Source organism: Merops nubicus, unplaced genomic scaffold (assembly GCF_000691845.1).
Source record: "Merops nubicus isolate BGI_N331 unplaced genomic scaffold, ASM69184v1 scaffold9529, whole genome shotgun sequence".
NCBI lineage: Eukaryota > Metazoa > Chordata > Aves > Coraciiformes > Meropidae > Merops > Merops nubicus.
Genome location: NW_008631633.1, coordinates 3,121 through 17,575, shown reverse-complemented (window position 1 = coordinate 17,575; position 14,455 = coordinate 3,121). Strand labels below are relative to the sequence as shown.

The following is a 14,455-nucleotide window of genomic DNA, read 5'->3' as shown; positions in this document are numbered from 1 at the left end:
GTGGGACTTGTCTGGGACTACAGCTTGGATATTGGTATTTACTGTTTACTCCCAGAAGGTTGTAAGCAGTATTGTACAGTAGATTATGCATAAATAGTATCATAAAAAAAGCTAACAAAGTGCTCAGAAAGGCAGCTCAGTGACTTTGCCACTGCACATGATTATGAAATCAGTTTATGATGCTTGCTTACTCTAGTTCGAGGAGGCAAAACAAACAAAAAAAAATAACATCAAAAATCGCAGTTTCTGTGCATCTTTTATCCTGCCCATGAGTAAATATCTTAGGAAAGGAAAGCAGAAGTAATGAGCTATGGAAGTCAGCAGTGTCTCTTCACAAACCTCGATTGCTCCTCAGCATTTGTAGGAACAGCTGTTGATTAAACCCAAAATAACCCAAATTACACTACGCCCAAAGACAGTTTTTATTAATCTACTATGAAACTCACTTATGTTAAGGTTAAAGATGTTAAGCACCACAGATACTTAACCCACTGTAAGCCTTCAGGAGTTGAGAGCATAAACAGTGCATGGAGTTCTGGCATGTGAAAGTTCAGACGTTTAAAGACAAATGCAGTCAGTCCCTCATTACCTCTTTTGGAAGCTACTCCTCACCGCCAGAAGAGAGCCAGTAAGGAGGTTTCCACAAATTAAACAAAAAAAAGGCCACTGCAGACCAAGACTGCCCAGAAAAATTGACCTGTAGCACTGAGAGAAGTATTTAGCAATTCACTTTTACCTGTAAAGGTCACTCCTGCAGAGTAGTAAGGCTCTGCCAGTGCAGGTCAGTATTCACAGCTCTGCATTGCTGGAGCAGAAGCTGCTTTGGGGCTCCATCCCAGGAGCAGGAGCTCCTTTGGGGCTCCATCCCAGGGAAAAAAAAACTCTCCCAACAACTCAGGAGCTTCTCTGCATGCAGCAAGAGCTTTCTAGGAAAGACTGAGCTCATGGGCAGATTTGAACATGAACTAAACAAGGTTATCTGCCTAGGGTTTTAGAAGCAGCACTGCTCACTGAAGACATCTGTCATGAATCTGAAAGATTAAGGCACAATGAGAGAGTGATAAAGGCCATGATTTTCCATGTCCAACTTGACACAAACCAAGAAACCACTTCCAAGCAAGCTGAAGCCACTTGAAGGCATATGGGGGGCACAGTGAACGCCAATAATGGCAACTGCCAAATCTAAACACGACTAGAGAATGCTCTCTCTTTACAATACAAGCACATGGCCCAAATCTGGGTTCTGGAAGACACTCATGAACTAAAAATCATAGTTTTGTTTGAGGTATTTGAAATTTTACAGCTTGTGCACAGCTCCATTGTTTGCCACGAGCCTTGATGAAGATGTGCCAAAACCACCAGAAAAACTCAAGTTCTGCCCTGGGTTGAAGCAGCACTTCCTGGGCGAGCTTCACCAGGTAAGCTTCACTCCCTTGAAAATGAGCAGCAGTAGAAGCAGCAGCCCTAGTTTCACTTTCCCACCTTCCTTGCAGCAAACAGGGATATTGTCTATTCCATGGTGCTACACAGCAAGCAAGCTCACTTCTAAATATGTACAAATAGAAGGTTCTAAACTCCAGAAGAACTTTCTACAGTTCTTACTTTTGTAGCAAAACATAGGTTATACCTAATATTACAAAGTAAATGTAGTGTTATTTAACTTTTTTCCTCATCCTCAGTGTAACAGATACAAGAGATCCATTTGAACAAAGTGAAGACTTCCACAGAAAGTAACAAATAAATTTACTTTCTGGGTTTTTTACTCCCTGTCATAACAAAGTAGTGATCATCTTGCCTGCTCTTCAGAAGAGGACCATCTGATGCACCAGGCATTCCTTTGTTACATGCTGTTGCTGATTTTCCCTTAGAGAGAGGCTTCTTGGCTGCTGGGGCCAGGCTTTCATTTGCTTGCAAGGTTTTGGTTGAAGGCTGACCTTTTGTGGAAGGCTGTGCTGGCTTTTTGGTCACTGTCACTTTGGCTGAAGTTTGAGGAAGCCGTACAACAGATAAGGGAGTGCGCTCCAGAGGTTTGGACGAACTGGGTCCAACTCGAGGGGGCTTACTGACATTTGGCTGCTTATTGACATTTGGCTGCTTATTGACAGCTGAGGATACATTTTTGCTTGTAGATACTAGTGTAGGTTGTGACTTTGATGCTTGGCCAACCGCAAGGGAAGGTGAAGAAGCTGAGTGTTTCAGGACTGAAACATTTTTCAGATTCCTTACCAGGTCAGAGGCTGTTTGTGGAGCTTTCTGAGGATGCCAAGACCCAGTTCCTGAGGTCTGAGCAGCATTTTCAGGTGGTTTTGCAAGGAGCTGCTGAGAATGTGCAATCTTGGCACCAGCACGCAGATTTGTAACAGGCAGCTGAGCAGCCCTCCGAGCAACTGAACTCCCTTTGGTTTTAGTGACAGATGCAGGTTTGCATTTAGCTGGGACATGCTTCTGTTTTGAATGCATAGTTTCAGCTGTCCCAGGCAAGCGAGATGGCTGCCTTCCAGAGGACGAGAGGGCAGGATGCAGCGCTAGTGCTGGGCTGCCCTGAGGCAGGGTAAATTTCACCTTGGGAGAATCCGGGGACCGAATACGTTTGCGCAAGGTTTCAGAGTGAACGAGAGCCATTCTTGTTCCTGCAGATGAAGAGCTTTTGTTTACAGGCTGTGAAAGAGCAGAGGCTGGCGAGTTGTGTGCAGGAGACTCCAGTTTCTTTGAGGTGCCAGCTGATGGTTTAAAAGGAGACTGCACACCTGTCGCTGAAGACCCTTGTAATTTGGACCTGACTGTCAATGACTTGGCTGTGGAGGATGGAGTTGCTGGCACTTTTGGTGATGCCAGGGCAGGAGACTGAGGACGTTTAGATAAAGCCTTCTTAGCACTGGCCCTGAGAGCTGAAACAGGAGTAGGAGGTTTTGATGCCTGCTTTTGAAATATATTGACAGCTGACATTGGATTCATAAGAGGAGGCTCTTGAATTCTAGCTGAGGAGTTTGGGACACTGTCACTGGTGACCCCTTTCTGAAACGCCAGGATTTTTTGCTCCAGCGTTGCAAATTGAAGCACTCGGCACGGATCATATTTAAGCAGAAAACCTTGAAGAGTGTCCCAGCCTCCACCAACACGCACCATCACATGCTTGCCGTGTAGCATCTGAGAATGGAGGTGGGAGCAGGAGAAGAACAAAAGGAATGTGTCTTGTTTTATGCAGCATCATGTCTTCATCTTACATTAACATCTGTTGAAACTGACTAAAAATAGGGCCTCCTTTCTTACAAACATTTAAAAAAACCCCAGAAATTATGTGATAAGTAAGGTTTATGCTTCCCAATTCCTTTATTAGTTTCTCCTGCAGAAACAGTCATCTATACTAAATAAAGATGTTGACAGAATGGTTAAAGTTTTGTATACAGGTTTTGTTCAAATTATAGATGTTCTCATAGCACAGGCTCTTACGCCTGCTGAAAAGGGTGCTCAACTATCCAAATTATAAACCTCAAGCGTCTGGATTTTCAACAACAGATTACTGATATTCTATAGCATTATCCGTATTTATTTGCAAGCTGCTACTGAAATTTTAGAATCACCAAAGAAAAGCATTAACTTACCAAAGTTTAGTGTGGTTGTAAAATCAATAGTTGTAAGATCTAAGTAGCTACACCTACCTTGAATAGGGGATCAGGATGACACAATATGCCAACCTAAATCATTCCATAATTCTAAAACAATAAAAATTAGGCATTCCACCTAAAAGCATTTCTCTCTTCATGATGAATATAAATTGGAAAACTGAGAAACTACTTACTCGTATGAAGAGTATTTTATCTCCCAGTCTATAACGTCCCTCTGATAAGTATTCAATTGAAAATCGATGGGAACAACTGCAGGGAGGATCTTCTGCTATATGTTTAACCTAGTTATTAAAATTTAAAGCATTTGTTAGTATTTTGACAGAAGCACATGTTTACTGGTTTATTGAGATATTTAAAAGAATAAAAAATACTGATATCTTCATCCTATATTCTATAAAAACACTAGAATTCTATTCCTTCAAAAGAAAATCTCAGTTACACAGACTTTTGAAATGTAGAATCAAAGATTAAAAGAACAAACTGTATGTCCAAGTATTTCAAGTTGTTCCAATACAAATTTCATTACTTCTTCAATGTTATTTCTACTCTCACTTTTAATTCCAACCACAACCTTGCAAGGACACTGTTATGAGCTCTAGAAATTGAAACAAGTGCTTGAGCCTCTCCTGTGACCAAATATATTGCTACACCTGACCCAGGGCTACTTCAGTATTCTCCTTAACATTTTGGAAGGCTTTTATAAGTTAATCTTCTGTGACACCTAAGAAGGAAACCACTGAAAAAAAAAAAAAAAAGGAGAAAGGTAGGCCCAAAATAAGTCCAGGGTTAGAGAAGGTTTGTCTCTTAAAGCCACTTAGAAACTCAACAAATTGGAAGGTCAAGACTATTGCAAAGCAGGAAAGATGGTGAGAGTTCAGAAAGTGTGAGGATCTCATCTCTTATATTCCAAAAGAAGCAGAAGTTTTATGTTACAACACAGAGGACCTCTAAAAGAAATTAATTTTGAAGTCACAACATGTATTTTTAATCTAAATAGAAAAGCTGTTCATCATTCTTTTCAGGACAACTCACAAGAGGGAGGTTAATATCTATGCAAAAAAAAAGAAATTATTTGTACAATTGGTACAGCGACAGAGGCTTTATTTAAAGTCTTTCAAAAAAGTTTCCTCAAAGTCTACTTCACCATTTGATGAAGTTTTCTGAAAACATCCAATCAAAGAGAAGCATACGTTAGTCATGGAATGCACACACCAGAAAAACCGAATGAGAGTATTTCTCATACTCAAAGAAGCAACGAGGTGTGGGGGGATTGGAAAGTTATATGTACTGAGGCACTAACTCCAAAACATACAGGACAGCATTTTGCTTATATTTTTTAAAAAAAAAAGTTGTTCAAAAGAGGTCCATACCCTTCTGTTTTCTAATTAAGGAGTCTCACAAATATTAGATGAAAAGCAGCCTATGTTTACTGATAAATTATTTACTGATAATAATCATTATCATGATCATTACAGCAGATCATAAGAGTACTAAACTTAAGAGTTTGATTTAAAGCCCGTATCAAAATAAATAAGTACTCACTGCCTCATGTAGCTCCCCATGGTGAGAACATGACTTTGGTGTGCTAATAGGTGATGGTGGTCCAGAGGTCAGCAGCAGCGTTTCTTCTAACTCAATTTCCTTCTCTAGTTTTACAAGTACAGGAGGTTCAACTCCATACCTCAAATACAAAAGTAGAGTTTAACTGCTAATCTACTCAAGAAAACAAAAAGAAACTTATGACAAACAGAAAATTCTGAGTGGTTTGACTGGCAGAGAATAGCAGTAAATCAGAGGTTTAAAAAAGAAAAAGGCACTAAAACTGCCTTGATAATCCAAAGAGAAGGAGCAGCTCCAAGTTTCTAGTAGAAGCCTTCCCTAAGGTAGTCTTGGAACTCCCAGGGAAAGCATTAAAATACTGTCAAAACTACATGACTTGGGTCACATCCAATGTAGGTAAACTATGTTAAGGATTCCAGATCTGCAATAGCAATAAGTTAAGTCTAAATTTAGACAATGAGATACCTGCCAAAAAGCTTTAAAAATCAGGACCTTAAAGCTGGATTAAATGTTCAGTGAGTTCTTCTAAGACCTACACCTATCTATGAGCAGAATGAAGCATTTAAACATTCAGCTATAAAAAGCAGTATGGATCAGAAACTCTCTGTGAAAAGAGTCTGATAAATATTTGAAAGAGATATTCATATTGTATGATGATCCTAGAAAAGCTGCTCATTACTTTTGCACTATATGAGGGACATGAAGCAGGTCCAGAGAAGGGCAACAAGGCTGGTGGGAGGGCTGAAAAACATGCCTTATGAGGACTGGCTGAGAGAACTAAGGTTGTTTGGTCTAGAGAAAACTGAGAGGAGACCTTATTGCTCTCTACAACTACCTAAAACAAGGTTCTAAGCGAGGCTGGTGTTGGTCTCTTCTCCCAAATTATTGATGATAGGACAAGAGGAAATGGCCTCAAATTGTGCCAGGGGTGTTTTCAATTGGATATTAGGAAGAATTTATTCACTGAGAGAGTGGTTAGACAGTGGAAGGTGCTGCCCAGGGAGGTGGTGGAGTCACCATCCCTGGAGGTGTTCAAAAACTGAGGAGATATAGCACTTGAGGCTATGGTCTAGTGTTTAGGGAGATGGTGGGGTGAAGGTTGGACTTGATGATCCTAGAGGTCCTTTCCAGCCATGATGATTCTATGATTCTATATTTAATCACCACAGATTACCTTAACTTTGTGTTAGCTTTTACTTAATAGAATGTTTTCTTCAATCTGTTAGAAGCATGTGCAGACCACATACCTGGATACAATGCGCCCAATTTCCAAAAGACAAAGATACACTTGCCTTGGATCTTTATGCAAAACTAAAAAGAAAAAAAAAAAAAGAAATTTGTATTTACTGTGGGAAAGCCTGTACAAATAGGTATAGGGAACAAAAGATATGGAACAGGTGCCTATAACTTTGCCATCATCCTACCCAGAGACAAGCTACATTATCATGGATAAAGCACTATATGCTTTTTAACTCTAATTTTCTATTCCATAAAAGTGTTTAAACCCATCCTGGCACTCCTGAGTCCAAGCTCTTTTCTACCTCCTAAAAAGAAACTGGAAAGAAAGAGAGCTTTCCCTTCCCTATCCTAAATACATTATTGCAGTCTTAAAGATGAAACGCATTTAGCAACTGCAAATAGGTAAATGCACTCTTATCTGTTCATGCATACAGACACAGGCAGGCATGCACCCTCTACAGGTGAACAACCATAGGAGAATATACTGCAAAGGTCCTAGCTGACAAGGGATTGCTATGCAACCAATGATTCAAGCACTTGGCTGCGAAAGAGTCATCCAAATGATTGTAACAATTTCAGTAAGCAACAGACCTTTTTTCTTATCACTTTAAGAGTTCTGGGTGCCAGCAGGGTCCGTCCATACGGCAGATTCACCCATTTCCACTTCGCCAGTGGCAGCTCCCCTACCCCATGCTATACCCTCATTTCACCCCTCTCTACTGGCCCCCACCTCCTGACCCTTCCATCCAGAGGTTTCTCTTCAGAATTTAGTATCTTTGTCAGGCTGTACCTGAAAAGGATTGTCAAAACCCCTGACAGTAAGGAGCAACTGAGAATGAGATCAGTTAAAGAGACAAACACTGAGATTTGAACATCAGGTATTGTCTGCGACCACACAGAAGGAACAACATTATTTCAGATGTGAGCTGCAGAGTTCTGCACTAGGCTTTGTGCTTCTTGAAGACCGTGCCCACATTAACCCAGCTAGTGCCCAGTGCAAAAGCTGCTTTGCTCCTCTCGAACAGAGCAGCTCTAGCAGCTGCATGCACTTGGCTCTATAGGCACACTATGTGACCATCAGGAAAGCTGAAGAACTAGATGAAGAGTGAAGTGACAGCCACATGGTGTCCGTGGCAAGTCTTCTGGGTTTTCTTGACAACTTTGAAATGAAAAATATTCATTTATTTCTACTGCTGCACTGAAGAATGGAAGAGGCAGAAAGAAAACAATGTTGGTTTTCATTTCTTCAAACTTCCATCTTTAGGTGTGCAAGACAAAGGAAAAAGAAACAAGGCCATGAACAGAGAAAAAGTAGTTTAAAAATGTAATGTACAAGTAACTACTTCGTCCTGTAGACAGGACCTTCAAAATTGAGATGGCTTCAACATATTCTAAGAACAGTTGTATGAATGCTTTAGGAAACAAACCATGCCTGTTTTCTTAGCCAACTAGGAATAATGCCGAATCAAAGACTAGGAAAAACTCCCTCAATCACACATGGCACTGTTCTTTCCCCCACTACCATCAAGCATAAGAAAGGGGGAAAAAAAAAAACTTAGATCCAATTTTAATATGGTGTAACATTTATATGAACAAGTCTGATTTTCTTCACACCATGCAGCGACAATATTCAGTAGAAACTGGAAATTCATGCTGAAGAAAAAAAACTAATGAGCCAGCTCTATGTTTAAAGATGAAATCTAGCATCTTTCTGCTGTCCAATTTGATATTTAAAACAACTTTGCTTTAAATAAGACTGAAGTGTTTTCTAAACTATAAGCCAAGTATCAAGTCAGACGTTCTTACATCATCTACTCCAGTCTGCAAGTCTACTTTTTAAAAGATCTGGTTATTGAAGGGCAAATCTAGAACAAAGTAGACACTTTTCAGGAGATATCACCATATGTAACTGATGGAAAAAAAGGCAACTGTCAGATTGCCCTTCCTCTACTTAATTCACAAAGAATGGTTTGAAAGTTTGACAGAGAACATCAGTGGAAAGAATGTTTCATCAAGGAAGCTGCAAGTCTGCTGATTTCAACTGCCAAAAAAGCTCACAGAAGAAATTTATGCCATAATGCAAGCTTGTGTCAAGAGCTACAATCAGACTTCAAAACACTTCTTGGCTCTAAGTGAAAGCCACAGCATTAAGAAATCTTGTCTGCTTATCTCAGGGAGGCTAAACAGGTTCTAGTTACCCATCCACTTACAGGAACCAAGACATTTAAGCAATGTAATTAATGCAAACAAGTGAAAAAAAAAATTAATTTCCTGATATCTCAGTTCTCACACTCATCTATATTTTATGGCACTGAAAAAAGATATGCCCAGTAGTTAAATGAGGATGAGACAGATGCAAATGAGGATGTTTTCTCAACTAGTTTAAAAGATGACTTATCAAGTAGAGAAGGCATGAGCAGTCCAACTAGCCAGGAGGAGAGCTTGAAAGAAAAGCAGTGTAATGAAAGCAGTGTCTCCCATTTAAATAGCATTACATGACAAAAACTTAAAGAAAAATCGAGTAAATATTGTGACAAATTCATCTGATTTCTGAAAACAAAAGGTAAAAAAACAAAGGGAAAAAATAACAAAACCAAGAAACAATATTTCACTTGCCACAGGAATGTTTGCATTAATTAACTTTTACTGATAAAATAGCTGGCAGAACATTTCACTATTTACCATGGGATGAAAGCACAGTTCCTCTTAATTAGCAGTCAAAAGAATTTATTCCATCTGGAAGTATCAGTTTAGAATCTGTTTGTTATAAGGGACAGACTGTGCACTGGGGCAGGCATACATACATTTGGCAATATTTATAACTATCTTATTAAATGGGAAAATACAAATGATTTAGTGCCATGTCAAGTAGGTCCTGAAGTAAATATTAATTACCAACAGACCATTGCCACTTCAGGCACAATGCCTCCATGTAATTATCAAACTTAGCAGCCACGAATGCATTATTCCAAGGGTTTTCTGCAACAAGAATGGAGCTCTAATACCAAATAAAGGATCTTATTGTGAGTTGACTCCATGGCCCTGTGGTCTTCCCACACAGGGAAAGCAAAACCAGTTTTCTCTTCTTTTTCTCAGCGGGCCTTTTTACTGAAGGAAAACATGAGTTTGCTGCACAGCTATCACTCCCCACTTCATCCCACACAGCAACTTTTAGAAGTTTGGAAAAGCATCATACAAGTTTAGAGCACTTACTGAACAGATTTTTCAAGGCTTTTACTTGAATGCTACCATAAAATAAAAGCATTAACAGCTTGCACAAGACAGGCGGTCATGATAAATGCTTCAAAAGACCATACACTAGAGATCTCCCTGACCATCTGGTTATCCACATACAGATCAAAGCAAGTCTTATAAAAAGATATTTACCTAAACCTTCAGATTCAAAGAGATAAGTCTCATCAACTCCAATGGCCCTACACCAGTTAAGAAAGTTGGCTGTATTATCTCTGGCAAAAAAAGATCCTGATGGTGCATCCTTCTTACATGGAACTTTTCTCATAGGAAAATTCTGGCAAAGGAAGAAGACAAAAAGTACATTGTGTACATCAACATTGCCAACCGATTTCAAAGTATATTTGCAAAGGAAAATAAACCCTAAATTCAGAGTACAGAAACAGTGCTTAGTAGCTATTTTATGTTTGACTCATCACTTACTCTTCTAAAAAAGCTATACTAATGTAGAAGGCATTCCACCTTATCTTTGCGAACAGTCACTGAATGAATGATCCTTAGCTCTGCAGCCTCTCCCAAAGCTTCCAGATTTCCCCACATGCTGGGGCAGTTGTTTTATTGCTGGTTTCACAGGTCTGGGTAATGATTGCCCCTTCCCAAGCTCCATTCACTACAGCAGAATAAGCACAGCTAGAGAACCCCAAATCAACTAAATTATACTTAGCTGCCAGATTTCAACATTTTAGAGCCTGCTCTAGAAAGCAGAGGGAATCAAAAGGAAGCAAGGGGCAGTTTTCTTTAAAGCAGTTGGGTACTTATTGTTTTTAACTGTTATCTTCAAAATGAAAAAAGCAGTTCAAAGATACACAAGTTGTGCATCTTGTCCTCCACAACCTGAAAGATTTGCAGCATTCATATGGCTCTTGTATGAACACTATTTGGCATCCTAAGATTGCTGTCTTGTTTGCCCCAGTTAACAATAATTCTAATATTAGTAACATTACCTACTGGCAAATACCATTATTTAAAATGAATGTTTTACTAGATAAACAGTAAAAGGTAAACAAAACCAATGGTCTGGTTATGGCAGAACAGTGCTTCTGGCCCCCAAGGAAAACATTACCAATCAGGGCACATTAGCTAGTCACCTACTAATTGACAAATCCAAGTATTGCTGTAGCTATACAGGGTGCCTGGACATTGAACATAAACTACCTGCACCAGTGTTACATGATTTATAGTCCAAAGCGACACATCAGTATTTTCATTGTACAAACAAACTGAATGTTGCTGAAGGCTCATGTTTCAACATAGTCATGGTTCTTAAGAAAAATGCTGAAGCCCATCTCCAGGTGCAACTCAGTTTGGATATTTTTCATGGCTTACTGGAGTTCAGCCACCAGTTTCTGGAATAAATAATACCACCAAGTGCCAGCAGATATCTTGCTACCAGCACACACTGATGCCAGGGGAACAAACTCCACACCTGGGCTACATATTCCTCTGGCAAGGCTTCTACTGAAACCAAACTAAAACCCTAGTAAGAACCTTAGGATTTGATTTAAAAAAGCAAATATGTAATTTGTTTCATGACGCTAGTTCATCCATCTATAAAGCCACACTGTTAATCAGTTTCTGGATACTCAGCACACATAATGCTACTTTGGGATGCATTATTCGCCTGCTTTCCTTTTACTACCACTTAGAATTGAAGAATTTATATATGTATTAAAAAAAGACAGTATGACTCACCCTTAAATTATTTGAGCTACAACATTTTTTAATTGTATTTTGAAGAACACCAACCAATTGACAGAGTAGCACTCCATTATCAAGTTCTTCTAGCAGTTGTTCTGCTTTGACTTCTATTCCTAAAAAAAAAAGTCAATATTAGAGTTAATCCACAGAAGTTAAAGAAGTTTCATGTGAACTTAGAGGCAACTCAAACAGAACTCCAGTATGAAAGACTGAAAATCAGTAGAAGTATGTAAGTAAATTAAAATAAAATATCCACTTTCTTAGACCTTAAATAGACTAACAAGATTCAGGAACATAAATTAGAACAATTAATCATATAACCTCTAAGACGTGACTGCTAATGAAATCCAAAACCAAAGCACGCATTCTTAAGATAATTCTCCTACCCATTCAAGGCTCAAATACACCAGATTTTAATAGCACTATAGATGCTAACTGTCAGCATTGACTGCAGTATTGGAAAGTGCTTTGAAATTTATTAGACAGCGTTTTATTTTTAGCCTCACCCAGCAAGCCAGACAGCCAGATTGACAGATCTTCTTGCATAGGCACCAAAGTTGCTTCATGCCGCACAGATATCCATTGGTCATAGAGGCACACATCTGCCAAACCTGGCCCATGTCTAGGAGTCAGAGGACTTCGGGGACTTAAGGGAAGGTCATCACCAAACCACACCTGCAGAAGATTTCAGTAAACAGAAGACAGCAAGCCCTAGTATTTGCAGTCAGATGACAAAAACTTGCAGTTCGGAATTATGCTGAAGAACTATTATTGTTCGTTCCCCTTCAGACAGATACACCAAACCAACAGAACAGTCATCACAAACAGTGCAGCTCTTATTAGTAACTCCTACATCAAAAGTACTATTACATTCATTCTCGACTACTTTGAATTTAAAATTACATACTTTCCTGAATATTAAAGAAAGCATGCATAAAATTTGTGGTTTGGGTTTTTTTCCTTAGCATATTTTAAGTAGTGAAATATGCAGTTTATCATTTCATTTACTGTAGACTACCAATTCCTCTGTTCAAACATTTCAGAGGCATTTTGTGTTTAAATCATCACAATGACAATGTTAAAAAAGGAAACATATTCCCCATGCAAGAACATCACACACTTCTTTAACACGAATCCTTAACATTTCTTTTAAGGATTGCATATTTTCAAACTGAGAAGTACTTTCATATTTCAAGACAAGGAAAACACTGACATTTCATGTACAAAATTTCCGAAGAGAGTGTCCTGGTATACTTAACTCATTTTTTCAGTTCAGGAAGTACGTGCGTTAAATAAAAATACATGTATTTTATAAAGTGATTAACTAGAAAAGAGAACCCTTAATCATCAAGCAAGTTTTTAAATAACCTCAATTTCTGATTTCAAAACCTTGTTAGCTACTAGTGTTTATGAAGAGAAAGGATCGATTATCTGGTATAACACTTATCTATCTTGTCACATTGCTCCATCTGTAAAATGTGAAAAATATAACTTTCTTAAACTAGAAATAACTCTGGTGATTCTAGCATCTCATCTGCTTCAGGGTAGATTGTTGCATTAAAAAAAAAAAAAGTATTATACAGTACTGAAACATTACAAAAGGCATTTACCTGAACTGCATTCTGCATGGTCACCTGCATTTACATTAGTTTCTCCCCCTGGGGAAAGAGAAGAGAATTTTTAATACAATCCCTTCTGCTTTCCCGAACATCCCAAGAAAAACCTACCTAACTATTCCGCAAAAATAAGAACAAGCCTAATGGGGAACAGACCAGTAAGGAGGGTAGTAGCTAAGGTTTTGATCTGGTGTTCAGTCAACTTCAGTTCTGCACCCTCAAATAATGCAGCAGTTATTACAGCACCAAGTAGTAACTAACTTCATACACAACTAATACTCAAAGGTTTGCATGATTTAAGGAGCTTTAAGGCATTTACTTTGCCAAAGAGAAATATAAATATTTCATTCTTGGATTTATCAGTGTTGGTGTTCACCCCTTCTTTCTAAGCTGTCACAAGTGTGTCTTGTATACCTGTGCATACATATATATGAATTCTAAGTTTACATTAAGTACTTTGAAGATTATGAAAATCTTAAAGATAGGAAATAATTTTGAAGAATGTGATTTTTTTCTTGCATAGATACATGAGAGAAATGAATGTTTTAATTAATTTCCGTTGGGATTTTGACTTTCCAGGCAGCTAGCATAAACGTTTTCAACAGAATGATGCAAACTATCACAGCAATATGGTTATCAAGACGATTCCATGGCAAAACAATCCTTAAGGGATGTTTTATAGACAATCTAAAATCAACCCTTTCTCACCTGAAGCCACCACAGTATTTTAGAGATGCACAGTATTACCAGGATAGCTGCATACACACATACCAGAAGGAACACCTCAGAATAATTCTCCGGTGGTAGTGGAGGGCATTACAGCCTCAGAATGTACCAATCTGTGTCCTGAAGTTTGAAACAATTTCTTGCTGCTCCACTTGATCACCACGATAAAACTTCATCTTACTGATTAAGCTGGAACCCAGACTGCAGAAATTGTCAGACAGCTTTAACTCATCTGTTTTCCTTTAAAAATAAATAACTTCCTTCTCCTGCCCCAGACGCCTACACTTTATACACAGATGGCATTCTCTTCTACTCCTCCATCTGTTGCACAATTCCCCCCCTTCCTCTTACCCAGAAAGAACAGTGCTGTATCCTCCCCATTTCTTCTTCCCACTGCCTTGAACCTCACACACTACATAGGACCACAAATCATGCATTTCAAACAACTTACCTCTACAATCAGCAAACAAGCAACCAGTTAGTTTTTGGGCTGAAGCCACTTCCTTGTGCTAGGACTGCTAGTACTTCTCAAACTTTATCAGAGATGTTCCAAACAGTATCTCTCCCACTCCTTTTATTTCTAGGGAAGAGAAAAAAAAAAAAAAAAAAGAGAAGAGATATCCACTCCTTGATGTCATTTTCCTTCTATGAATGAACAAGGGAAGGGCAGGGCATATACCAAGCGTTACTAATGAGCATGTTATGCTTCCCACAGCTTTGTGCAGGGCAATACATTTT

General features: G+C 38.8%; 1 protein-coding gene across 1 annotated transcript; it reads right to left on the bottom strand.

Moving 5' to 3' along the window:
• Positions 1–1,743: 1,743 nt before the first annotated feature.
• Positions 1,744–13,015, bottom strand: GAS2L3 (growth arrest-specific 2 like 3). The gene is made up of 8 exons (XM_008947637.1): positions 12,986–13,015; positions 11,882–12,050; positions 11,370–11,488; positions 9,813–9,954; positions 6,434–6,497; positions 5,169–5,307; positions 3,800–3,907; positions 1,744–3,147 (listed from the first exon to the last, which is right to left on the bottom strand). Exons 1-8 carry the CDS (start codon positions 13,013–13,015, stop codon positions 1,744–1,746), a joined length of 2,175 nt encoding a protein of 724 aa, XP_008945885.1.
• Between the last annotated feature and the right edge of the window lie 1,440 nt (positions 13,016–14,455).